The sequence below is a fragment of the Misgurnus anguillicaudatus genome, chromosome 14, assembly GCF_027580225.2.
Source record: "Misgurnus anguillicaudatus chromosome 14, ASM2758022v2, whole genome shotgun sequence".
Lineage (NCBI taxonomy): Eukaryota > Metazoa > Chordata > Actinopteri > Cypriniformes > Cobitidae > Misgurnus > Misgurnus anguillicaudatus.
The window spans coordinates 31493499-31519714 of NC_073350.2; the positions used below are offsets into that span (position 1 = coordinate 31493499).

The 26216-nt window shown below is 36.7% G+C and overlaps 1 protein-coding gene across 2 annotated transcripts in view; it reads left to right on the plus strand.

The window, feature by feature from the left end:
* Window positions 1-26216, plus strand: part of flnba (filamin B a) — a 116200-nt gene that overhangs the window by 73932 nt on the left and 16052 nt on the right. Inside the window, exons 24-40 of one of the 2 annotated variants that reach the window (XM_073876323.1) lie at window positions 326-493; window positions 651-774; window positions 860-1013; window positions 1814-2003; window positions 4096-4343; window positions 6397-6477; window positions 9446-9548; window positions 10159-10299; window positions 12696-12824; window positions 12921-13094; window positions 13176-13334; window positions 13405-13608; window positions 15987-16139; window positions 18057-18179; window positions 23152-23418; window positions 23503-23640; window positions 24890-25005. In XM_073876323.1, coding sequence (XP_073732424.1) covers window positions 326-493; window positions 651-774; window positions 860-1013; window positions 1814-2003; window positions 4096-4343; window positions 6397-6477; window positions 9446-9548; window positions 10159-10299; window positions 12696-12824; window positions 12921-13094; window positions 13176-13334; window positions 13405-13608; window positions 15987-16139; window positions 18057-18179; window positions 23152-23418; window positions 23503-23640; window positions 24890-25005 — 2672 coding nt within the window. The remainder of the gene's footprint in view (window positions 1-325; window positions 494-650; window positions 775-859; window positions 1014-1813; window positions 2004-4095; window positions 4344-6396; window positions 6478-9445; window positions 9549-10158; window positions 10300-12695; window positions 12825-12920; window positions 13095-13175; window positions 13335-13404; window positions 13609-15986; window positions 16140-18056; window positions 18180-23151; window positions 23419-23502; window positions 23641-24889; window positions 25006-26216) is intronic. The other variant, XM_073876324.1, reaches the window with a different exon arrangement.

Below are 26216 nucleotides of genomic sequence, written 5' to 3' on the forward strand. Positions count from 1 at the left end.
TTTTAATCGGGGACTAGGATATGGCCCGTACGGGAAACCGGCCCATAATGTAATACATGCTCAGTGCATTCGGTTAATATCTCATTTTATCTCAGTTATCTCATTTTTGACGAAGGTGATGTTTAGAGGCTCAGTATACTAAATGACATCTTATTTTGGACTAGTGGACAATAAATACACTCAATAAAACATGTTTTTATGCATAAACATAATTTAACTGTCTTACCCATAGCACACCATTTAAATGGCACGGGCATTAGTACAAAAGTTCAAAGTAAATGATGTCCATTTAAAAAAAATATTTTTTTTTTTGTTTATTTCACAGGAAGTCCTTTTAAGGTTCCTGTAAAGGATGTTGTGGACCCCAGTAAGGTGAAGATATCTGGACCCGGAGTCGGATCTGGTGTGCGGGCTAAAATCCCTCAATCCTTCACTGTGGACTGTAGTAAAGCCGGTGTAGCTCCTCTCTCTGTGTCCGTGACGGGACCGAAAGGTAAAACCTTTGCGAACGTATACAAAGATTCAGGGTTTGTGTATGAGGTTGTACTATAACGACTAAAACCTTAGAAGAAGATAAAAGGAGAATTGATGTAGAAATGAATTTGTAATGAATGCAGGGCTCCTATATAAAAATAAGTTCTTGTTTGTAGGTGTGGCTGAACCGGTTGATATTAAAGACAATGGGGATGGCACACACACCGTTGCCTACACACCATCTGTTGAGGGATCTTATTCTGTAGCAGTCAAATATGCAGATGAAGACGTTTCACGCAGGTATATAAATAAAACACTGCTTAAAAATAAATGAATATAGTCATCACAGAGGCGACTTAACCAATTCTTCAAACATCTGTTTCAGCCCATTCAAGCTCCGCGTTCAGCCCACTCATGATGCCAGTAAAGTTCGTGCCAGCGGCCCCGGACTCACCACAGGCATCCCGGCCAGCTTTCCTGTGGAGTTCACCATTGATGCTAAAGATGCCGGAGAGGGCCAGATGTCTGTCCAAATCACTGTGAGTCCTTCAACATGACTGAATGTTTCAAATCTGTGTTTATTTTTGTTTACTGTAAGAGTTTGATGCACTGTTTGGTGTATTGCGACTAAAAATGGAAAATTAAAGACCGCTATTGTGCGTTTTTGGATGTGGTGAAGTTATAAGCAGACATCGGGGAAATATGTATAATATGACTTCATAAAGTGACTTCATAAAGTGAAAGTGAGTTTGAATATGGTTTTAATCAGCCAACAAACTTATAACACCACATTTGGTTTCGATCTGACAGTTATTGACTTGCTTTAAAAGATTGATGAAGATTCACAAGTGTCATATAGTAGCATATTGCAACATTTATTTCTTATTCATCTTGTTTCCTGGTTACAACATATTATTGGGTCATACTTTGGAGTCATTCCTGCCCAAGCCTTCCATTATTACCACAAGACAAGAACCGGGATTGCTTTCATTATGACCCGAGTTTTAGACTCCAAATGTCTCCAACATAAACACGACAGTTTAAGAGAGAGATCAATCTTTTGTAAGAAAAGCCAAACTGTTTTTAGGTTGGCAATGGCATCTTTTTAATCTTCATTAGGAAAATGAATCTCTTGCTTCTATATTTTTACTGTCCGGTAGATAGTAATGTTTCGTGTGGTTATAGCGGTTTTACTGCCTAGGATCTACTTCATTCTCCTTTTCCCATCTGGGAATCTTAGAGGTTTTTTTGGCAGGAAAATTCTGGCTCCGTTTTCCTCTCAGCTCATCTCTTGACTCTTCCGACAGGAACCTCTCTTAATGATTTTCATGTTTTCCAGGACCCAGATGGAAAACCCAAGAAAGTCGACGTTCAGGACAGCCGGGATGGAACCTACAAAGTGTCCTACGTGCCGGATCGGGTGGGTCGCTACACTATTGTGATCAAATATGGCGGTGATGAGATCACAACTTCTCCATATCGGGTTCGAGCATCTGCTTCAGGCGACGCCAGCAAGTGTACTGTCACAGGTACGACTTTATTTACTGTTTATTTTTAGGTAAAAATAAACGTATGTGAGAGTATTGTGGTTAATCTGACAGAAAAGTAATTTTACTGGTTTAGTTTAAATAAAAACTAATAATGTTTGATTTTTTTTATTAACAAATATTTAGAAACACCCCTACACAAATGACCAGAATATTGTTTTGACTGAGAAAAATCTCTCATCTGATTAACATTGATGCAATTCATTTTACATTTATGCATTTGGCAGACGCTTTTATCCAAAGCAATTTTTATCAATATGTGTGGGTGATTCTCACGAAAACTTGGTTTTAAAAATGTCAAGCATGAAAATGTAAAAATTGCTTAAATTTACTTTTTTCCCACCAGACATTGAAAAACAAAGTCTGGGGTAAATGGGAGCATTAATTTAAAAACTTTTACTTATCATTTAACACTTTTTGTAACATAATTTAAAAAATTAGTCCTAAAAAATCTCATTACCGCAACAGTCAGAAAACATCAACACTGACATATTTTCAAAATGACATGACAAACCTGAAAGAACATAATTTGGAGATTCTGCACATGCATTTAAAATCAAAGTATTATGCTTCTATTAATTAAATTAACATTTAATAAGCATCTGTTGCGGTAATGATAATCAAAATGTCGTGTAAGCATTCTGACAAGACAATATTGCAAATTAACTGTAAAAAAATGATCTTACCTGGTAGCCATCTTGAAGTAACTGGTCCATGTGCTTGGTCACTCAAAATCAAACTTGATTAAAATTCTGTATGTGTGCTTAAACTGTTCTCAAAAAGTGTTGCGGAGGATGAGAACATCAGGCATGGACACATCATTTTCCTAAATTTTCTTCATTATTATTATACATGAATATTCAGTAAATATTTTTTCTGTCATCTAAAGTAGTCTAGCAAAACATCCATTTATTTTTTTTCTTAATATTTTTGTGTTAATTTGATTAAATTACAACATAACGCATGTTCAAACACAGCCAGACACATTGCGGTAATGAGAATTTCAGCAGAAAATGAGATAACATTTACAATTATAAATTCTTATGTTGAAATCACACATTGTGCAAGGTAGAACACAGTATTGTGTTAATTCTGATGCTTTTTAATGTTAATATATTACACATTTTAAAGCTAAAATCATTTGTGCCGTGGTGTTTCAATGGTTTCGTGAGAATCACCCGTGTATTTTCCCTGGATTCGAACCCATGACCTTTTGCACTGCTAACGCAATGCCCTACCACGGAGCATTTTATTCAAAGCACAGGGTTCTTTCGGGTCCTTACAATCCTTGAAAGTTTGTGAATCTGGGGGATAGAAATTCAAGGCCCTGGGAAGTTTTTGAAAATGTACATACATAGATACAGGTCATTGAAAGTCCTTGAATCTATTTTACGCAAGAATTTTTTTTGAGAAAAAAATCCATATATTCCCTGTGTAGTGAAGGATAATATCATACAAATTCTAGACTTTTTAAGCACACGTGTTCGCTTTAAATGCTTCTATATTCTGTATGCGAATGTTAAATACCAAAATGCTTTTTTGCAAAGTTGTGTTTGACGCATGAAAACGTCTCGGGTTCACATATGTAACTGTTGTTCCCTGAGAAGGGAACGAGACACTGTGTCTCCCTTGCCATACTTCCTGCGTCCCTGTAACGCCGTCTTTGGCAATATTTCAGATAGCGATATACTTCATGGCTCCCGCGTCACCCTGGCTTTGTGGTTAAGCCTCACCATTGGTTGAATTTGATATACACATTCAGACGCACTTACCCCTGGAGGCGTTCCCAAAGTGTCACTGCAGTGAAGCACGCAGCACGAGTTCCCTCGAAAGGAAACTGTAACAATGTATCTTAAAGGATAACACAATGTAACCTTGCTCTCACTTGAAATGTGTCCCCACATTTAGTCCTTGAATTTGAGGGTAGTAGACCTGGCAAGTCCTTGAAAGGTCCTTGAATTTGAAGTTAACTAAGGTGTGGGAACCCTGAAAGCATTAAAGCTGTGCATTTAAGGTTTTCAAGTGCCCTTTGGATTCCTTGGCGATTCCTTGACATCTGATTTATACTCCGTAGGACCTGGCATCGGACCAACCATTGGCATCGGAGAGGAAGTGGGATTTCTGGTGGACACCACGGGTGCTGGAAAGGGTAAAGTCACCTGTATTGTGGTCACTCCCGATGGTACTGAAGTGGAAGCTGATGTCATGGAGAACGAAAACGGGACCTTTGATATCTACTACATGGCACCAAAGTCTGGAACCTACATAATTAAAGTGCTCTTCGGTGGAGAGAACATTCCCAAGAGTCCCTTCAGAGTCCTGGTGAGGAACAGACGCTGATGAGATCAACATCTCTGTTGTTCTTTTAAGGGAAACCATATTGAAGTGCTGTTGGTTTTAAAGAAGATGCAATAGATACGGGCTAGTTTGAGAGGATTGGGGCTTTGTGTCGTCATTTTCTCATCTGGAGTTCATTTTCTGAGCTCTGAGGGGGTCTTGATGTATTAAGATGTAATTTCTTTGCATTATCAAGATGAATGATAGCATGGTTTCATGTACAGTAATATATTGCGGGTAAGGTTTTGATTTAAGCTGAACAGGCTTAGCAATGCATGCTCGATTTCATACTACATCATTATGTTTCAAGGTACGTCAAAACGTCATTAATCTGTAAGTATGAATTTTCAGCATTGCTGTAGCAAGCATTTAGCATAAACTTACGGCTATTGGCATATATTTTTGCTTGTTCTAAGCACAAATTCACTAAAATTGTATATATTTTTTGTTTAAAAACTAGACTTATTTTCTTAGGTTATTTTGCTTGTCAAGAAAATGCACTGCAAAAAATTATTTTCAAGAAAAATAATTCTTAGTATTTTTGTCTTGTTTTCAGTAAAAAATATCTAAACATTCTTAAATTAAATGCTTTTTCTTGATGAGCAAAATGACCCAAGAAAATAATAGTTTTTAGACCAAAAAAATAACATTGAAGTGATTTTGTGTATAAAACAAGCACAAAAAATATTTTTTCTTGAATTTAGTGTTAAAGAAAAATGTTCAAGATTTTTTTGCTTACCCCATTGGCAGATTTTTTTTGCGTGTTTTATGCACAAAATAACTTAAATTTAGTCTAAAAACTGGACTTATTTTCTTGGGTCGTTTTGCTCATCAAGACAAAGCGTCTTAATTTAAGAATTGTTCGATATTTTTAACTGAAAAAAAGACAAAATACTAAGTAAGAAAGACATTTTTTGCAGTGTTTCACTGCTTTATACTGCAAAAAATGACTTTCTTTGTAATACTAAGATGTATTTTCTTGATGAGAAAAATGACATAAGAAAATAAATCTAGATTAGACAAAAAATTGACTTATTTAATAAAGCTAATTTTTATACATAAAACATAAAATTTAAGTGAATTTGTGCTTAAAACAAGCAAAAAAATCTTCCAATGGGGTAAAAAAATTATACTAAAAACAAGACATAAATACAAAGTAATTTTTTGCAGTGTAGTTAAAATAAAAATTGAAAGTGTCTGATTTATTTCCAGATATTTTACAGGCACCAATTTTAAAACGCACTTGATGTTGAAAATATTGTTTTGAATGGGAAAGACCTCAAATATGTAATCCACGCTGATGTGTTTGGCAACTTAGTGCATTACAAAGTATAATATTTTTATCATTATAAGCAGGTTTGAACAACAATACATCCAGCACATCAAACATTATAAGTAGGGATGCACAGATATATCGGTTTTTATTCGATATCGGATGAATAACGCACATTTCCCACTATCGGCTGTTGACCGATTGTTTGATTGAAATAAGTAAAAAGCTAAACTTTCGGTATCTATCAGTATCTGCAAATGTAATTAGAAGTAATCTGTATTGACACTATCGGACATTGACCGATTATTTGAAAACATATTATTTGATTTAATTGAAACGAGTAAAAAGCAGTGTATGTTATTCGAAGTCATTTGTATCGACACAGAAATTTTGTATGGGTGCATCCCTAATTGTAATGTAACTCTGTTAAGCTCGGAGTATAGTTTAGTTTTTTACGTGTACGGGACTGTACGCGCACACTGAACACACAGCCCTTCAAAGCATAGTTTATTTGACTCCTATGTCTACGCAAACGTTCGACACATGCTCATTGCGACAAATGACGAAATTTAAGTACGCTGTATGCAAACCCTTGCGTATTTGTAAAAACAGGACTATACTTCTAGCTTTATCTTTAAAGAGTACATGTTAATTGTGTACAACTCAAGTGAGTGCTTGCGATGCATCAGCCAAACGTTTGTGTACTTGAGTTTGTTTTAGACCTGAATCATCTTCATCTCAACTTTTACACGTATTGTTTCCCAGGCAACTGATGAAGTTCCCATGATGCAACAGCAGTCAGTCCAACAGCAAAACGCAGCACCAGGCGTCGGCTTCCAGCCCTGGGTACAAAATTACACATCTCGTCCTTTATTCTCACAGCCTGTGCCTGCCGGGACGTCCCATCACTTCACTGCTGTCACTTTTCTCTTTTAGCTTTTGCACTGAACACCAGCTTCCTGTCTCCACACGCCACTCGGTCTCCCCTTTCTCTTCTCATTCATTTGTGTCGACTCCCCTCTTTATGTTCATGAATTGAGTCTTGTATTTTGTGCTAAATTAGTCTTGGACACTTGTACACATTCTGGTTTTCCCACTAGTTCATTTCATAATGACAGAAGCAGACAGCGGCTCTTAGCCAGAGTGTCACGCTTTTATTTGGAGCGGACACAGGTTTTAAATTGCTAATTACTGTGACATTAGCGTCAGTCATCGCAGAACTATTATATCATACGATACTGCAGGGTTACAGTAGTGGTCTTGTGTACAGTAGTTTCATTACAAGCCTGTTTTTCTCATTAAATGTTGAAAATATGCATGCTATACAGTTACTTATAACAACATCAGGCTTGTAACTTTTCTCATTTTTTTTTCTTTAACTTTCTTACTCCTTTTCCACTCTTCCAGTTTTACCCACAGCATGAGAAACTGGAGAATTTGACGGCCACACGGCCCTCAAAGCCTGTAGTCTGCAAAGACTGAAACCAAAACATTTTATTGCACATAACAACATGATTTACATGTATAAATTATCTAGTGCTGTAACTATATTCATAATCGATTAATCGGATGATTATTTTTCTCGATTAATCGACTAATCGGATAAAAACCTAAACCTCTATTCACTTAGATTTTTCACTTATTATAGCTAAATAAAACCTAAATGAGTTTTAACTTTTAATTTTAATTAAATGTTTTGATATTTTAAGCCATAAATAAGCTAGTTTGTATGTATGAAACAGACGCAGATTTGCTGTCCAATACGACAGTTTTGCGGGAGCATGTGACGTTACAGACCAACGAAGCGATAATAAAATTTGTTGATTATTTTCATAATCAATTATTGTAGATTTTATCGATTAGTTGTTGCAGCCCTAATATTAATGTTTAGCGTGATGTGACACATTCATTGGATAAACACACTTGGTAAACACTTTTATTTCTGCTGCTTCTTCACTTTTCCACATCACATTTTAAGTATTACAGGTAATGATTTTGGTTTTTGTATTGAACTCCTGATTATTACAAAACTAACTAGTGATGCCATGACGATGACAAACTAAATTATTTTGAATGTTAAAAATATGGCTTACTGCTTTGAGGGCAGATTATGTATTAACGGTTAAATCATCATTCAGGTCTGTCAATGAGATTTATTTTCTAGTCAGCAATAATGATAGATCGATATATTACAGTTGCCGATATATATGTTAGCTATTTCTATAAACTATGCTCCTTAAGTATGGTATTGTGGTCGAGGGTTTAAAAAATGTACTGCGGATCTGACACCTCACAGTACTTTTTGAATAGGAATTTGAATTGAAAAGATTTATCAGATGATTTTTGGATTTTGTTTATTTTGTATATAAAATCCGATATCCGCCATGTTATTCCGTCATCTTTTATCCCTTTTTTCCAAAACACGACAAACGCCCGTTCTCCTTCTCTGCAGAATGCAATAAATTCCGCTTAACCAATCACAGCGCACCATTCCACGCATTGTAATGTTGCCGCTTTGAATACACACAAAATCCTAGTTTTCCTCATCTACTTTGTACTTCATGATCAACAAACAAACAAAAACAAAATAATACTTTTGATGCCATTGATAAACCTGTGGTGATTTCTGTGACGTAAGCCATCAAAATCGAATAATTTACGTGAGTGGCACTCGCCACATTTATATATTGATTCAATAGATTTATAGCATTTTGAAATAAAAAACTTGTCATGGATTTATTGCATTTTGCGGAATAAAAGTATTTTTTTTTATAAATTATGGATTTTAATTTTTTTATGTTTTTATAACCTAAAGATGTGAAAGTTTGTAACAGAAAATAGTGGTTTTCATCTTGTCACTTTCTTGGTATAGAAAACACATTTTTACCAAAATTAGTCAAAGTGGATTTTTTGCGTTTCGAAACCAAACTCTTCATTTATAGCAATAGCCAACGATACATTGTATGCGTCAAAATGATAAATTTTTTATGCCAAAAGTAAAGATATTTTGTACATTTTCTATCGTTAATATATCAAAACTTTATTTTGTGGATGCAGTTGCTATGGACTTCTTTTGGACAACTTTAGAGGCGATTATCTCAATATTTAGATTTTTTTTGCACCCTCAAATTCCAGATTTTCAAATACTTGTGTATCAACCAAATACTGCCCTATCCTAACAAACCATAAGTCAATGGGAAGCTTTTAAAAGCTTAATAAATAAGATGTATAAATCTCAATAATAAAAAGACCCTTATGACTGGTTTTGTGGTTGAGGTTCACATATGCCTCATACCGTTTTAAGTACTTGGAAAAATATTTATATTCATAAATAATCTGCACAATAAAAGTTTTAGTTTCACCAATTTTCTTTTTCGTCTTCCCTTTTACTGTCATTTCATTTGTGTTTTATTGATCTTTTATTGGCCAGTTGAACTAAATATCACCATTGGCCAGAATCCCATCGATCGACCACTGGTCACCAGCAACATCATCTTTCTTCTCGCTGTCTTCCTGTGGTTCTGGGTATTTTCTACCTCATTTGTTTTTATTTCCAGAAAGTCTGAGATCTTCTGCTTCATCAGGTGTGCTGGTGGACCTCTCACAGTCGTCCTGTCTCACCCCCTTCTGTTCTTCATGTTTAACACCCATTTGTTTCTGCTGGGGCTGATTCATTGAGCTTTTAATGTCTCTTCCTCCCCACAGATCTGTGGCTTTCACAATGGATCGCACAGATTTACTCATTCAAGTGAATGTATTTGACAGAAAGCTGTTATTGTACCGTCATTTATTCAAATGTCTTGTCTTGTTGTAGGTTACAGATGGTTCATATATGCCAGTAAACAGTGTGAATGGAACGGGGTACAGACCTTTCGATATGGTGATACCCTTCACGTTAAGAAAGGGTGAAATCACAGGTGAGACCAGGCATTTTCCAGAAAACAAATTAGCCTGAATTAAAGGGGTCATATTTAAAGATGTAAAATAAGTATTTTGTGTCTCCTGAGTGCTTATGTGAAGTTTTAGCTTAAAATACTCCACAGATAATTTATTAAAGCATGTTAAAATTCCCATTTTGTAGGTCATAGAAAAATGTGCCGTTTTTGATGTCCTTTAAAATGCGAATGAGCTGATGAAATGCAAACACTGATTGCAATGCTTGCAAAAATATGGCTTACCCAAATTACGTTACTGGGTTGATCTTTTTCACATTTTCTAGGTTGATAACACTGGGAACCAAATTATAGCAGATAGTCAGATTTTTACGCTATGACCCCTTTAAGACATCTATTTATTGACTATGAAATGTACTTTGAAGGGTGTAAAGTTATAAAACCACACACTCACACACTTGCAGTTAAGCGATTTTTAATTTTAGGGTAAAATGTGACCTGAACATGTTTATTTGGGGTTTACTCATAACTTATTACCTATAACTCATTGACCTGTAATATGATGATGATGATGATGATGATGATGATGATGATGATGATGATGATGATGATGACCCTTCATGTGTTTCTGCAGGTGAGGTTCACATGCCGTCAGGTAAAACGGCTCAGCCTGAGATTGTTGATAACAAAGACGGGACAGTGACTGTGAAGTACGCACCCACAGAGGCGGGACTCCATGAAATGCACATAAAATACAACGGGGCACACATTCCAGGTAAGAATCAGGAATCGCCTTTAACAAACACACTAACCTGCTTGAAGCTTTGGAATGGAAAAGTTCATATAAAAATCTTGTAATTTTCAAACCCATCTGACCTTTTTGGTAGAACACAAATGGACAGTGATAAGTTAACAAATTTAGCACAGTACACTGCAAAAAAAAAAATAAAAAAAATAGTATTTTTGTCTTGTTTTCAGTAAAAATATCTAAAAAAATTAAATTAAGATGCTTTTTCTTGATGAGCAAAATGACCCATGAAAATAAGTCTATTTTTAGACTAAAATATCAAATTTAAGTGATTTTGTGCATAAAACAAGCAAAAAAATCTGACAATGGGCTAAGCAAATTTTTCTTGAATATTTCTTGAATTTAGTGTTTAAGAAAAATGTTCAAGATTTTGTTGCTTGTTTTATGCACAAAATCACTTAAATTTGATATTTTTTGTCTAAAAACTAGACTTATTTTTTTGGGTCGTTTTGCTCATCAAGAAAAAGCATCTTCATTTAAGAATTTTTAGATATTTTTATTGAAAACAAGACAAAAATACTAAGAAAACTTTTTCTTGAAAATCATTTTTTGCAGTGTATTCATGCTGTTTATGCATAAGCTTGCGTCACACGATGCATCCGATAATCATTGTATTGCTTGCTAATCCTATGATGATACATAATAATATCTGACAAACTATAAAAACAAAATGTCCAGGAAAAGATTAAGATTAAGTGCAACTTTTGTCTCTAAGAGTCCACAAAAGGAAGATATTTTGAAAAATGTGTGTAACCAAACCGTTTGTGGACCCCATTTACTTCCATAGTATTCTTTTTTACTACTGTGCAAGTAAACACTATGTAAGTATTCCTCAAAATATCTTCCTTTGTGTTCATCAAAACAAAGAAATTTATACAGGTTTGTAACAACATGAGGGTCAGTAAATAATGACAGAATTTTCATTTTTTTGGTGAACTATCCCTTTAACCAAAGTGCATTTATAGTATACATGTTATGTGTCCGGTTCCTGAGAATCAAATCCATGTCTTTTGTGTTGCTAATGCAATGCCGTACCAGTTGAGCTACAGCAGACTTTTGAAAGGTTTTGAATAAATTGATGTCTACTGAGGGCGGATTAAACATCAGGACTGATTTATTTATTGTGTTGAGAGATCTCAGGGTGACATCAGCCGTGAGGAATCTGTGTTGAGTTCAGATTCTCGTGTTGCTGCTTGTTTCTCTGGCTGGAGTTTCTGGTTTTATTGCCACAGTCTAGAATCATCGTAAGCTCAGTCAATATAGCATGAATGTGATAGTCAAGCCTCATTTGGTTTCTTTTATACTCCAAAAACAGCACAAAGGAGAAGTTACATAAGCGAATCATTATGTTAAGAGCGACAGGATGTCCTGTCATCACCAGAATGAACAATGAACTTGTGTTACCTGATCTGATCCATTACAGTTAGGAGTAACTGCTTCATAACATTTTAAACATTACTGTACAAAGAGATCTCATTGACCAGGCAGCTTTTATTTTAAAGTTAACCTTTTTTTAAAAATATGCTCATTTTCCAGCTCCCCTGGAGTTAAACATTTGATTTTTGCGTTTTGGAGTCCATTCGGCTGATCTCCGGGCCTGGCGCTGCCACTTTTGGCATAGCTTAGCATAATCCACTGAATCTGACTAGACCACCAGCATCGCGCCAAAAAACAACCAAAGAGTTTCGATATTTTTCCTACTCAAAACTCGACTCCTCTGTAGTTACACCGTGCACCAAGACCGAAGGAAATTTTAGAGTTAAAAGTTGCGATTTTCTAGGCCAAAATGTCTAGTAATTATACTCTTATTCTGGCGTAATAATCAAGGACTTTGCTGCTGTCACATGGCTGCAGCAGGCGTAGTGATATTACGTAGTGCCCGAAAATAGTCCCCAGCTATTGAAAGTTACCAAGGGGACTATTTTCGGCTGCTGCGTAATATCACTACGCCTGCTGCAGCCATGTTACAGCAGCAAAGTCCTTGATTATTACACCAGAATGAGATTATAGTTCCTAGCCATATCTGCCTAGAAAATCACAACTTTTAATTTTCTGTCAGTCTTATACACGATGTAACTACAGAAGAGACAAATTTTAAATAGGAAAAATATCAAAACTCTTTGGTTATTTTTTAATGCAATGCTAATGGACTAATCCGATTCAATGGATTGTGCTAAGCTATGCTAAAAGTGGTAGCACCAGACCCGGAGATCAGCTGAATGGATTCCAAAATGGTAAGAATCAAATGTTTAACTCAAGGGAAGATGGAAAATTACTAACCTCTTCTTCCTCGTAATACAATTGTTATTGTTTCCTATTGTTAATCTTATAAAATCTATCATTTATGTGTTTGTTTCTATCAGAGAGTCCTCTGCAATTCTATGTCAACCATTCAAATAGCCCCAATGTTAGCGCATACGGACCGGGTCTGGTCTACGGGACCGCCCACAAAACTGCAATGTTCACCATCCTTACCGAAGATGCGTCTGAGGGTATGTACCATACAAACACACATTACACACTTACACATCGCTTTGGGTGATACGTCAACAACAAAGTGACACTGACTTTGTTTTTTGCATTGTCAGGTGGTCTCGATCTGGCCATCGAAGGTCCATCCAAGGCGGAGATCAATTGTGTTGACAATAAAGACGGTACCTGTACAGTCACGTACCTGCCCACACTGCCTGGAGACTACAACATACTCGTCCGATACAATGACAAACACATCGCAGGAAGTCCTTTTACTGCCCGGATCACTGGTGAGGCACTGAAGCATTTGCGTCACTACTTTTTTTAAGTCTCTATGGTCAACAACTCGATGTGTTTTTTTTTCTGTGCAGAAGATAACAAGAGAAAGTCTCAGGTGAAACTCGGCTCAGCTGCAGATTTCTCCCTAGACATCAATGAGACCGACCTCAGTCTTCTCACCTCGAGCATCAAAGCTCCTTCAGGCCGCGATGAACCCTGTTTGCTGAAGAGGCAACCCAACAACCACATCGGTAAGCGTGCATCCTAGATTCTCAATGCATGTCTGTGAACTCTGATGACACGGGTTCATCTGCGGTTTAGGGATCTCCTTCATCCCGAGAGAGGTTGGAGAGCACCTGGTGAGCATCAAGAAGAACGGTCATCATGTGGCAAACAGCCCCATCACTATTATGGTGGTCCAGTCGGAGATCGGAGACGCCAGCAGAGTGAAAGTCTCCGGTCAGGGTCTGGTAGAGGGAAGCACTTTTGAGATGTCAGACTTTGTTGTGGACACACGAGAAGCTGGTGAGGAACATTTTCAGTATTTAAATCATTGGTGTTTGCGAAGACATGCATTGATATTGATGTTGACTCAACACTTGGATTTAAATGTATTTTATATATTCATAGGCTTCCATTTAGAAGAGAAACCAAAGTCTTTATATTGTGTACTGAGCTTTTTTTAGCTTTCATTTTTGTATTTAACTCTTTCCCCGCCAGCGTTTAAAAAAAAAGTTGCCAGCCAGCGCCAGCATTTTTCATGATTTTCACAAAAGTTTAATGCCTTCCAGAAAATGTTCTTCTTTAAATATATAAACAAACAATATATCAGATGAAAGAACAAAACAAAACAAACCGTTTCATCCTACCTTCATTATTTCTCTTGTAATCACCTCTCAAATATGGGTAGGTTTCTTCAAAAACACTCAATTTTGAGCAAAAATCTGAAATAATTCAATTTTTGTGAAGGACTTTTGATAGAAATCAGATGCAGATCGATCTTTAAAACATACACAGGAGTTCTTTCTCTTTCACGTGAGGCGCTACTTCCGGGTTGTATAAGTTGCGGAAGTACGCCACCTTGTGGATAATAGCGGTATTGCGGAAAGACGGAAAATATCGTCATTGGCGGGGAAGTGTTTTCTCATAATTGACGAGATATCTTGTCAGTGGCGGCGAAAGAGTTAAAGGGCCACTGTGTAGTTTTTTGCGGTATCTAGCAGTGAGATTGTGAATTGCAACCAATGGCTCAGTCCAGAGCTCACCCCTCCCTTTCGAAACGCATAGAGAAGCTACGGTTCCCGCCATATGACAAACATGTCGTCGTCATTGTCGTGTGAGACAACGTAGTGACAAAATGCACTAATGTAGACAAGTTTGAACTACTTTAAAACTACAAAATAAGAAATGTCGTTTTAACTGTGCATTCACACCAGACGCGGAAAAGGCGGCAAAAACTATTCGCGCGTAATTGGACTCTTGAACATTTTGAGTTTACTAGCTTCATTCGCCCGTAAAATTCTAGTCATTCGAGACATTCATAAGTAAATTCGCGTCATGGGAGGGGCTTATATAGCTCAAATTAAGTAAACTTACCAGATTGTTCGACCTCCTCACTCACTTTCTTGCAAACAAGATCCTTTTAATTCCTGTAAAAGTACGAAGATGTCTCTTATAGCGATGATGATTGCTGTTGTTTTGTTTTTCTGCCTCCGCTGGCTCCTGTAATCACATCACTGCTAGAGCAAGCTCCTGATTGGTTAACGCGGCGCGAAAAGTTCAGATTTTTTAACTTGTGTGGCTCATGCGTCAACGCTCAATTCACGCCGCAGGATGCCTATTCGCGTCTTTGCATTGACTTAAAATGTAAATCACTCACACTTGCCACCTCTTCCGCGTCTGGTGTGAACGCACCATTCGGATGCCATGAATTTCTGTAGCCTTAATCCTAGAAACTTGAAGAAAACCAAACTTTTCTTCTTGCTAGCATTAACAAAACCCAACTATGTTTCCCAGAAATGAAAGCGGGTTTAAAGATGACATCAGGTAGTTTCCAGCATTCCTTGTGAGCAATGCAGCTGTCTGCTTTTGTTTTAAAGGGTTTTATCAGAATGTGTTTCTGGTTTCTATTTCTTCTTGACAAAAATATTCACAATAACGCTGTTAAATTGACCTTTTTCAAACCATCTCCAGAGGCCTATATTCCATCATTATGAAGTACGTAAGTGCTACATGAACCTTTCCTGCCAAAACGTCTGGATCTTAATGATGTTTTTTCTAGCTCTCAAATTGACTTAACTGAAAAGAGGCTCATGGGTGCAAATGAGAATGAAAATAGACTTAATTGGTGCCACAGAAGATTATTTCATGACTAATTGTACTGTATGAATAAAGGGACTTTTTCTATGTTTAAGTGCTATATTTGGATCCAGTGCTTCTATCAACCTAGAAAATGTGAAAAAGATCAACCCAGTAACTTAATTTCTCTGCAAGCATGTGAAAAAAAAAATAGATCATTGAAATTTGGCTCTCCTTGTGATGTCAGAAGGGGATAATACCACCCCTTAATTTGCACTATTCAATCACGACACTGCCATTTAGTGCAGAAATCAGCTCATTTGCATTTTAAAGGACACACCCAAAATGCAAATTTTTGCTCACACCTACAAAGTATCAATTTTAACATGTTATACTAAATGATCTATATGGTATTTTGAGCTACACCTTCACATACGTACTCTTGGGACACCAAAGATTTATTTAACATCTTAAAATGTCTTGTGTAATGTCCCCTTTAAAGCACATATTGAGGTTTAGGCTTGTGTTTTCTCATGCATCTTGTTTTCGTATTTATGTGTACATGTTGTCTAGTGTAATTCTGAATGTCATAACTTTGTTTGTAGGTTATGGTGGTTTGGCGTTGTCCATTGAGGGTCCCAGTAAGGTGGACATTCAGACTGAAGATATGGATGATGGGACCTGTGGAGTCTCATATTGTCCTACTGAACCTGGAACTTACATTGTGTCCATCAGATTTGCAGAGGAACATGTACCAGGTAACAACTTTGGGTGAAGCACTAAAACACTGAGCTCCAGTTTTTGGCCTTAAACAGCATTATTTCATCAAGGTTACAGCATATTAAACAAGTGTCCACCGCAACAAATGATGCTGGACCCTTTTTAGTGGATGTATGATGTCAAGTTTCCACAGATGTTTTAAAAGCGTTAACACAGGTGTAGATCATCACATTATGGGTATGTTTCATTAATGTTTGACAAAGACAATAGATACAGTGTTCAAAATGAAGACCAAGCTTATTTTAAACCTTTTTTTTAGTTATTCATATTTAAAATTGCTTTTACATTTCTGTTAGTTTTAGTAAAATTTTTGATTTTTTTTGTAATTTTATCAGTTTTTATTCATATTTTTCCACACTAAAATTGCTATTTAAGTTAGCGCGCTGCATTTTTTTCTGCGCTCAGCTCGTCAATGTCACTTTTCACTCAGGCGTCCAGTCACGGTAGAGGATGGGCGGGACAAATATCACAACAACCAATCGGTGCGTGGTACAACGACTGATAAACAGAAGCATCATAGCAACCAAAGCGCTTAGCTGTCAGCCCACAGTTGACATCCACCTGGCGTTTCAGCCGTGTTTAAAAGCTTTGGTGTACAAGTTTCAGTTTTTTTGTTTCAGTTAACCTAAACTTATTTGAGTTTTTTGCTAAGGCAACATTTCTAATGATCATTTGGTTTAAATTAACTAAATAACTATTTAGGCCTACACTGCAAAAAATGATTTTCCTTACTTAGAATTTTTGCCTTGTTTTCAGTACATATAAAAATAAATAAATTAAAGGAGCAGTACGTAACTTTTAGAAAAATCCCTTGACAGAAATGGAATATAATCTACATATATAGATAACTATATTATCAGTGGTGTAAAAGACCTTTCATAATGTACCATTTTGTTTTTATTACCTTAAAATGAGCCGTTTTTATCTATATACACAGAGGGTCCCCTTACATGGAAGTCACAATTTTGTGCCGGCATGTTTCTACAGAAGCCCTTAATGGACAAACTTTGTTTACTAAGTTGTCTTTGATAATGATGTGTTTGTTCTGTACCGTAGCTTCTCTATGCGTTTCAAAAGTGAGGGATGAGACGTTGGTTGCAATTTGAAACCTCACCACTAAAACTTACACACTGCACCTTTAAGATTAATTTTCTTGATGAGCAAAATTTCCTAAGAAAATAAGTGTAGTTTTTAGACAAAAATATATATAATTTAAGTGAATTTGAAGAGTTTTTTTTTATTTTTCAGAAATCTCATTTTTTGGTTGTTCATTCCAATTAATATCAATTCAACTGCAGTTGGTTTGTTTTGATTTAAATCTTCATAACTTAAAGAATACACCCAAGTAGCATCATAAAACAAAATAATAACATGAGAACATAATAATAAGCATGTTTTGACAAAAATGTAAAAAATTGAGTCTCGGAGAATGTTAAAATCTCATTTTGCAACGAAACTCTTCATTTGTGCTTAAAACAAGCAAAAACATCTGCCAATGGGGTTAGAAAAATTTTAATTCAAGAAAATTTCAAGGACAACTTTCTTTTTTCTTGTTTTAAGCACAGATTCACTTAAATAATTTGTTTTTGTCTAAAAACTTTTTTTTTAGGTCATTTTGCTCATCAAGAAAATACATCTTTTAGATATTTTTAGATATTTGTACTGAAAACAAGACAAAAAATACTAAGTAAGAAAGTCAATTATTGCAATATAGATTTTATTTGATTTCAATTAACAGACATGTTTTCAAACGTTTAGTTAATGATAATAACCCTGTTTCAAGCTGTCTGTCTTTAATGTCACTTGTGTACAGTGTATGCAATGTAGTGACATTTACATGTGATTTAAGGGCAGTTTTCAAGGTTTATGTAACAGAAGATTCTTTGTGTTACCAGGAAGTCCATTTAATGTGAAAGTCACCGGTGAAGGTCGAATCCGTGAGAGCATCACCCGTCGACAGAAGGCAGCTTCTGTCAGTAGTGTTGGAAGTGTGTGTGATCTCAACCTAAAGATACCAGGTAAGTTAACTCTCGTAACATCTCTCGGCCTCTCTCTCACTTTTTCTGCCTCCTGTATCTCTTTGTGTTAATCAGTAGTGCAGGTGACATGATGACTAAACAGACTCCTGCTCGACTTCTAACACACCGTTATTTAATGTTTTCTGTGATAGTTTAGCATACAGACAGAAATAAAAGTGTGTATGTTCAGAATAATATGAGATAGTATCATACAGGTCTGATTAAATCAGTAATGTTTACTTATGATCTCATTCTTCAGGGATGTTAAATGATTCACACAGGTGGGCTTTTAAGTCTCACGTGATCTAAATCTATATTTTATGGTCTTCTCATCACTTTACTTGATCTGCCAATTTTCACATAGGCTTTGTCAACATCTTGTTAACAAAGTCGGCATAAAAAAGAAAGTTGCGATTCTGTATATTTTTATATAATGACACATATATCGAAGTGAAATGGCTTCTGAAATTAGGAAAAATGTAGGGCGGGACCTGATTTTGTCTATCAGGAACTGATTGGATCGTAAGAAGTTAACGCGAGGACGATCTGATGATGAACTGCAGCGAGTCCCCAATAGCCCTGCCCTCGCACCGTAACTTGTGACAGCATAACATTATTGATTAAAGATTATACAGCACATTTAATAAAAAAAGTGCACAAATAAATCATTTGTGACCATGGACCACAAAACCAGTCATTAGTTGCGCAGGTATGTTTGTAGCAATAGTCAACAATACATTGTATGAGTCAAAAGTATCTTTTTTATGCCAAAAATCACTAGGATATGAAGTAAAGATCATGTTCCATGAAGATACTTTGTAATTTTTCCTACTTTTACACTGCAAAAAATTATTTTCAAGAAAATAAAAGTGATTTTGTGATTTTCAAGAAAATCATTTTTTTTTAGAATTTTTGTCTTGTTTTCAGTAAAATATTTAAAGATTCTTAAATTAAGATGCTTTTTCTTGATGAGCAAAACGACCCAAGAAAATAAGTTTAGTTTTTAGACCAAAAACATCAAATTTAAGTGATTTTGTGCATAAAGCAAGCAAAAAAATCTGCCAATTGGGTAAGCAAATATTTCTTGTATTTAGTATTTGAAAAAAATGTTATAAGATTTTTTTGCTTGTTTTATGCACAAAATCACTTAAATTTGATGTTTGTGGTCTAAAAACTAGACTTATTTGTTGGGTTGTTTTGCTCATCAAGAAAAAGCATCCTCATTCAAAAATTTTTAGATATTTTTACTGAAATCAAGACAAAAATGCTAAGAATTTTTTACTTGGAAGTCATTTTTTGCAGTGATAATATTTAAAAAATGTATTTATCATTAGTAATGTGTGTTTGCTAAGGACTTTATTTGAACAACTTTAAAGACGATTTTCTTAATATTTTGATATTCCAGTTTTTCTCGGCCAAATATTGTCCTATCCTAACAAACCAATCCTAACATCAGCTTTCAGATGATGTATAAATCTCAAAAAAAAAAAAGAGGTTTTGTAGTCCAGGGTCACATTTATCAAACACTAATATTTCATAAAAAATAAGAATTGTCAATGTTTTCTTTCATGGTGACTTTCTAAAATGTCTGTATGGCTAGTTAGCTATTTTTTAATGTAGTGTAAGAAAACGAAGCATTTTTAAAATTGTTAAATGATTTCTACGATAGTAAATCGATGATTGTGATGATATTCCCATTACCTTCACAAATGCTTTCTGCTGACTAACCAGCAAAACTGTACATCTTTGTATCCAAGACTGAAACTTTTAATTGGACATTAAGCATAAATTATTTACCATTAGTAATATGTGTTGCTAAGACTTTAAAGACGATTTTCTCAATATTTTGATTTGCACCCTCAGATTTCAAATTTTTAAACCGTCGCATCTCGGCCAAATATTGTCATATCCTTACGAACAAAATCCTAACATAAGCTTTCAGATGATGTAGACTACACTACAATATTGCATAAAATTTAGCCATACAGATCGTTTAAGACTGTACATTGAGATGAACGTGACATTTAATGATATTCCCATTACCTTCACAAATGCTTCCTGCTGACTAACCAGCAAAACTGTAGATCTTTGTATCTAAGACTGAAACTTTTAATTTGACATTAAGCATAAATTATTTACAATTTCATGTCAAGTTTTGGTTTATTGTCTTGTGTAATTTACTGTAGAATTAGACCTCAATCTGAGGTAACAAACGGAGCCAAGAACATGTCCGAGTCGAAAGCTTGGAGAATCTGAAGCTCTTCTACACGAGTAAAAACACATGGCGCTCATACGCAGGACACTGAAATGATTTTGCCATCTCTCTGCTTTGATTTCCCTGTAGAGCCGTTGTGTCGAGCGCAGCTGTTGCTGCAGCTTTGTGTCAGCGGTCGGCCGTGTGTTTGCGGTATATACTGCACGGTGCTGACACAAGTCTTGCACCACTGCGCTGTCTCCAGAGAAAACATCTAGTTCATATAATATCAATTTATGCTAAAGTTTGCAATATGGGTCTTGGCATAGTATGATGTTTTTTCACACTGTTCATATTCACAATGTGTTCAATGTTAACAAGCATAAAGACCGCTCCCCACCCTTCCTGCATTTTCTTTGTTCAGTAAAAAATATACTATCTAGATTTATACGACGTTGGCTGGGCAATGACACATTTTACTAGCTTTATTCATCCATTTCCAATCTATTAAACACATTTTTATTATAATAACATGTTATATAGCGCATTAAAGTGAATATGTATCTAATCAGAGTGTTTTGTGTAAATAAGTGCAACTTTTTTTTCGTTTAAAAAATTATTAAAGTATTTTAAAGTGTCCAAAACTGTCTCCTTACCTTGAGTTGATTTTTTTAAAGGATTAGTCCAATTTCTTTAAAAAATCCAGATAATTTCCTCACCACCATGTCATCCAAAATGTTGTTGTCTTTCTTTGTATAGTCGAGAAGAAATTATGTTTTTTAAGGAAAACATTACAGGATTTTTCTCATTTTAATGGACTTTAATGGACCCCAACACTTAACAGTTTTAATGCAGTTTCAAATTGCCGTTTCAAAGAACTCTAAATGATTTCAAACGAGGCATAAGGGTCTTATCTAGTGAAACGATTGTCATTTTTGGCAAGAAAAATTAAAAATATACACTTTTAAACCACAACTTCTCATCTTCCTCCATTCAAGAGGTCACGGATGACGTATGCGAAACTAGGTCGCGCTGAGGTTGAGGTTGTGCTGGCTTGTCAAACAGCCGGAGGAAGACGAGAATTTGTGGTTTAAAAGTGCATATTTTTAATTTTTCTTGCCAAAAATACAATCGGTTTGCTAGATAAGACCCTTATGCCTCATTTGAAATCATTTTGTGTCCTTTGAAACTGCAATTTTAAACTGCATTAAAACTGTTAAGTGTTGGGGTCCATTAAAGTCCATTAAAATGAGAAAAATCCTGGAATGTTTTCCTCAAAAAACATAATTTCTACTTGACTGAACGGGGAAGGACATCAACATTTTGGATGACATGGTGGAGAGTAAATTATTATTATTTTTTTTTTAAGAAAACTGACTAATCTTTTAAGGAAATATCAACATAAGTACGTAATCCAACCTGCAGTTTTATGTTTCGAACAGAGATGGCGCCAGATCGCAGCCTTAAGTTAACCATAAAGGGCAAACATCAGATTAAGATCATGTGGATTCGAGCCACATGTGATTCATTGTCAGTATTTATCCCCGGTAATGAGGCTGTAGTGTAATGAAGGGATAGATGTGTGATTCAATACAGGCCACACATATCGGCCCCAGTCTGATGTCATGTGTGAGGTCATCCGATCAGAAATTCGGATGACATTGAATGTTTATTTTGGAAGCTCGGTTTATATATCTGGGTTACTGCACATGTGCTGGATGACGTTAACGATTAATGGACACCTCCAGTGACCCTGTGAAGATCACGCGAAACCTTAAAGTGCACATCCAGATACATTTTCAAAGTACTGTACTGTATTCTCACACCCTCGCAGTGGAAAAAACATGCGTAAGTGATAAAAGATCTGACGTGTGCCCACATTGTGCCTCTGTTCTTACCGTCTTTTCCTGTTTTTCTTCTGAGATGCATTGCTTGTCTTTGATCTTTCTTCGCTGTTTTCTGTCTTCTCGTTTTGTGTGCGTCTGACTCTTCAGTGACCTGGTTTCTTCTGGCTATGTCCCGCGAGCTCCTCTCAAGCGGCGTCTATCGCTCGCGTTACTCCGTTTGGCTCGGGGTCAAAAGTCAGACTTCCTCTCCGTCTCCAAGTCCCTTGAGGTCGACGCGCTTTGCCGTGACCAGGGTGAAGGTCACCGGGTTTGGCACGGCACCCTTGAGGCGGCCCTGTGTAGGGCTGGAGGGTGCGTTTGAAGCACTGAGCATGTGGACGACGAGGTTGGCAGAACGCGCTTGCTTTTGATACCCGTGTGTGTTTGCATGAATCAAAGCTGAATTTTTGTTTTTAATACACATCATGAATTGTTTCCCATGAGCTCTACACAAAGTCAATTAAAGTGATCATTAACTCGGACTCATGTCGTTCCAAATCCTGTCTCTCTGTCTTTTGAGGAACACTCAAGATGTTTTGCCGAATAGCCGCACTGAAACGAGCTGATCCAAAAGCTATTGAATGACTGACAGAGGAAAAGTCCTACAGGTTTGGAACGGCATGAGGGTGAATAAATGAAGTCAGGATTTCATGTTTGGCTGAATATTCCTTTAATAAATCCCAGACTCCGTACATGTCATCACTTTGGTATGTTGCGCTCTGTGCTTGCAAAACCCTTCCCTGTAATGTGAGTTTGTGAGAAACCGCAGACATCAAAACATCTGAGAGGTCTTTCCTCGCCCTGCACCTCCCCGGTCGCTCTCCCATCATCACCAACTCCCTCTGCTCCTAAAATCTTCCTTCAACAGCTTCCTTTTCCGTTTTTTTCCCAGAAATTGACATCCACGACGTCACGGCTCAGGTCACCAGCCCGTCAGGGAGCACAGAAGCTGCCGAGATCGAGGCTGTGGGCAACCACACCTACTCGGTTCGCTTCGTGCCCCGTGAGATGGGCGTGCATACGGTGAGCGTGAAGTATCGTGGGCAGCACGTGCCAGGAAGCCCGTTCCAGTTCACCGTAGGCCCGCTGGGCGAAGGAGGCGCCCATAAGGTACGAGCGGCCGGTCCGGGTCTGGAGAGAGCAGAGACGGGTGTGCCAGGTATGGGCTGTCGTTCTTATTTGATGTAAATGTGATTGATCGAACATTAGAGTCATCTTTGTTGTTTTTCCCTAACTTGTGTAGCTGAGTTTAACATCTGGACGCGGGAGGCGGGCGCTGGAGGTCTGTCTGTCGCCGTTGAGGGTCCCAGTCGTGCTGAAATCTCATTCGAAGACAGAAAGGACGGATCGTGTGGCGTCTCTTATGTAGCGCAAGAACCTGGTAGACATCTGCACTTAACCTGCATGATTTACTTATATTGTTGGGTCTCATTTACTAAGCAAGCATACCTTTGAATTAATGCGTGAAATCTGCATGTAAATGCTTTCAACAAATCCCCCTGAAGCAAAAAAGCAAAAAATGAAGAACATCATCTATAATTAATATGGGTGAAGTTCCTTTTTTGCTAGAATAAATTCATTATTTAACGAGAAAAAAGTCAGAATAAATATAATTTTGAGAATAAATTCATTATTTAAGGAGAATAAAGTCGTTATTTAAGGAGAATAAAGTCGTTATTTAAGGAGAATAAAGTCGTTATTTAAGGAGAATAAAGTCGTTATTTAAGGGGAATAAAGTCGTTATTTAAGGGGAATAAAGTCGTTATTTAAGGGGAATAAAGTCGTTATTTAAGGGGAATAAAGTCGTTATTTAAGGGGCATAAAGTCGTTATTTAAGGGGCATAAAGTCGTTATTTAAGGGGCATAAAGTCGTTATTTAAGGGGCATAAAGTCGTTATTTAAGGGGCATAAAGTCGTTATTTAAGGGGGAATACAGGTCGTTATTTAAGGGGAATAAAGTCGTTATTTAAGGAGAATAAAGTCGTTATTTAAGGAGAATAAAGTCGTTATTTAAGGAGAATAAAGTCGTTATTTAAGGAGAATAAAGTCGTTATTTAAGGAGAATAAAGTCGTTATTTAAGGAGAATAAAGTCGTTATTTAAGGGGAATAAAGTCGTTATTTAAGGGGAATAAAGTCGTTATTTAAGGGGCATAAAGTCGTTATTTAAGGGGCATAAAGTCGTTATTTAAGGGGCATAAAGTCGTTATTAAAGGGGCATAAAGTCGTTATTTAAGGGGCATAAAGTCGTTATTTAAGGGGCATAAAGTCGTTATTTAAGGGGAATACAGGTCGTTATTTAAGGGGAATAATTTAAGGGGAATAAAGTCGTTATTTAAGGGGAATAAAGTCGTTATTTAAGGAGAATAAAGTCGTTATTTCTCGCATTTTAATGACTTTAATCTCAAGATGTATTTTTTATTTTAGCTTGGCCCTAATCCTCCTTGGTAGATATTAGAACTTGGTTAAGAACGAATTCATGCATTGTGATTTAGGCGCCAAGGTTTCGTGCGTAAAAATACAATGTATGCAAATTATTAGTGAATGACAGCCAATGTGTTTTCATCTCATGTATCTATAAGTCGTCTTTTTAATAAAACAGATGCCTAATAACTTGCTTCCATATGTGCAGGTGACTACGAAGTGTCTATAAAGTTCAATGACAAGCACATTCCTGACAGTCCGTACCTGGTGCCCGTCTGCGCTGATGTGGATGACGCCCGTCGACTCACTGTTACCAGTCTTCAGGTGAGACACAAGAAGACATCACCACATGGGATGCATGTCCACAGCTATCACAATACAGCGTATAAAGCAAATTCATTTTGGCATAACAGAGTGTTTGAGTCTTAGGGCCTGTTTACACAAGAACGCTCGAGGGTGAAACGTACAAATATTTTATCGGATGTGCCTTTCATTTACACTGCGACAGCGTTTTTGGGGCTTAAAACGCAAAAAAGTGAAACCACCCTCCAGAGTGGAAATCTTATGACGCAAAAGTCTGCTCATGGGGATTCTCATCGCGTACGCGTTACATCACAGACATGCGCCAGGTCAGGAAAATAACAAACAACATGTTGGATTATTTCCATAAGTCAGACCTTCAAGTTGCCATAGCAGGTCTGATAAATAAACAAGAGTGTCTTCAGGAGTTGTACGAAATATTCACAGCTAGTATTACTGATCAGAGAAGGTGCATTAATTACCTCCATCAAATTGTTGATGTGCCAATTGTTGATGAGGCAAACCAGACGGTTTTGGGCGAGGCCTGGGAGAACAAGGAAGAAGGTTGTACGCAGGCGCGTGGACTTGGTGGTGCTGTGTGTCAGTGCTTCACATTGCCACCGAGCTGCCTGGAGTGCATACTACATCGAATATCACACATTTTTGTGCACCATATCCACACAGATTTCCCCCTCAAAATGCTTATATAAACGCAGAATAAAAAGTGATAACGCAACGCCACTTTTGCGTTTTTATTTTCAGATAGTTTCTGTGTAAACGTATCCTTAAAGTTTAGCTACAAAATGTATTAATCTTAACCCTTCTGTTAAATACTGTGGAATACACCAGTAACATGCCCATGGACACTGCCTACTAGTGGTCCACATGGGTAATTGCACGTTCACGCGAACAACGAAGCAGAAGTATATTTAACTCTTTCCCGCCATTGAGGAGTTAACTGTGTTTTCATTGACGAGTTAACTTGTCAATTAAGAGAAAACGCTTTCATGCCAATGAATGTTTTTCCATCAGTCCGTATTTCCGTTATCCACCAGATGGCGCTCCTATCCAACTTATACAACCTGGAAGCAACACCTCAGGTCAAACAGTTCAAACTATAGACTGTAAAAAAGTGGACGATGCAACTTCGCTTCCATCCATTGTAATGAATTGAAGCCAGAAATGTTCAACCATGGTCGCTGCCATGTTGCGTAAAAACGTCAGTTTGGAGCAAG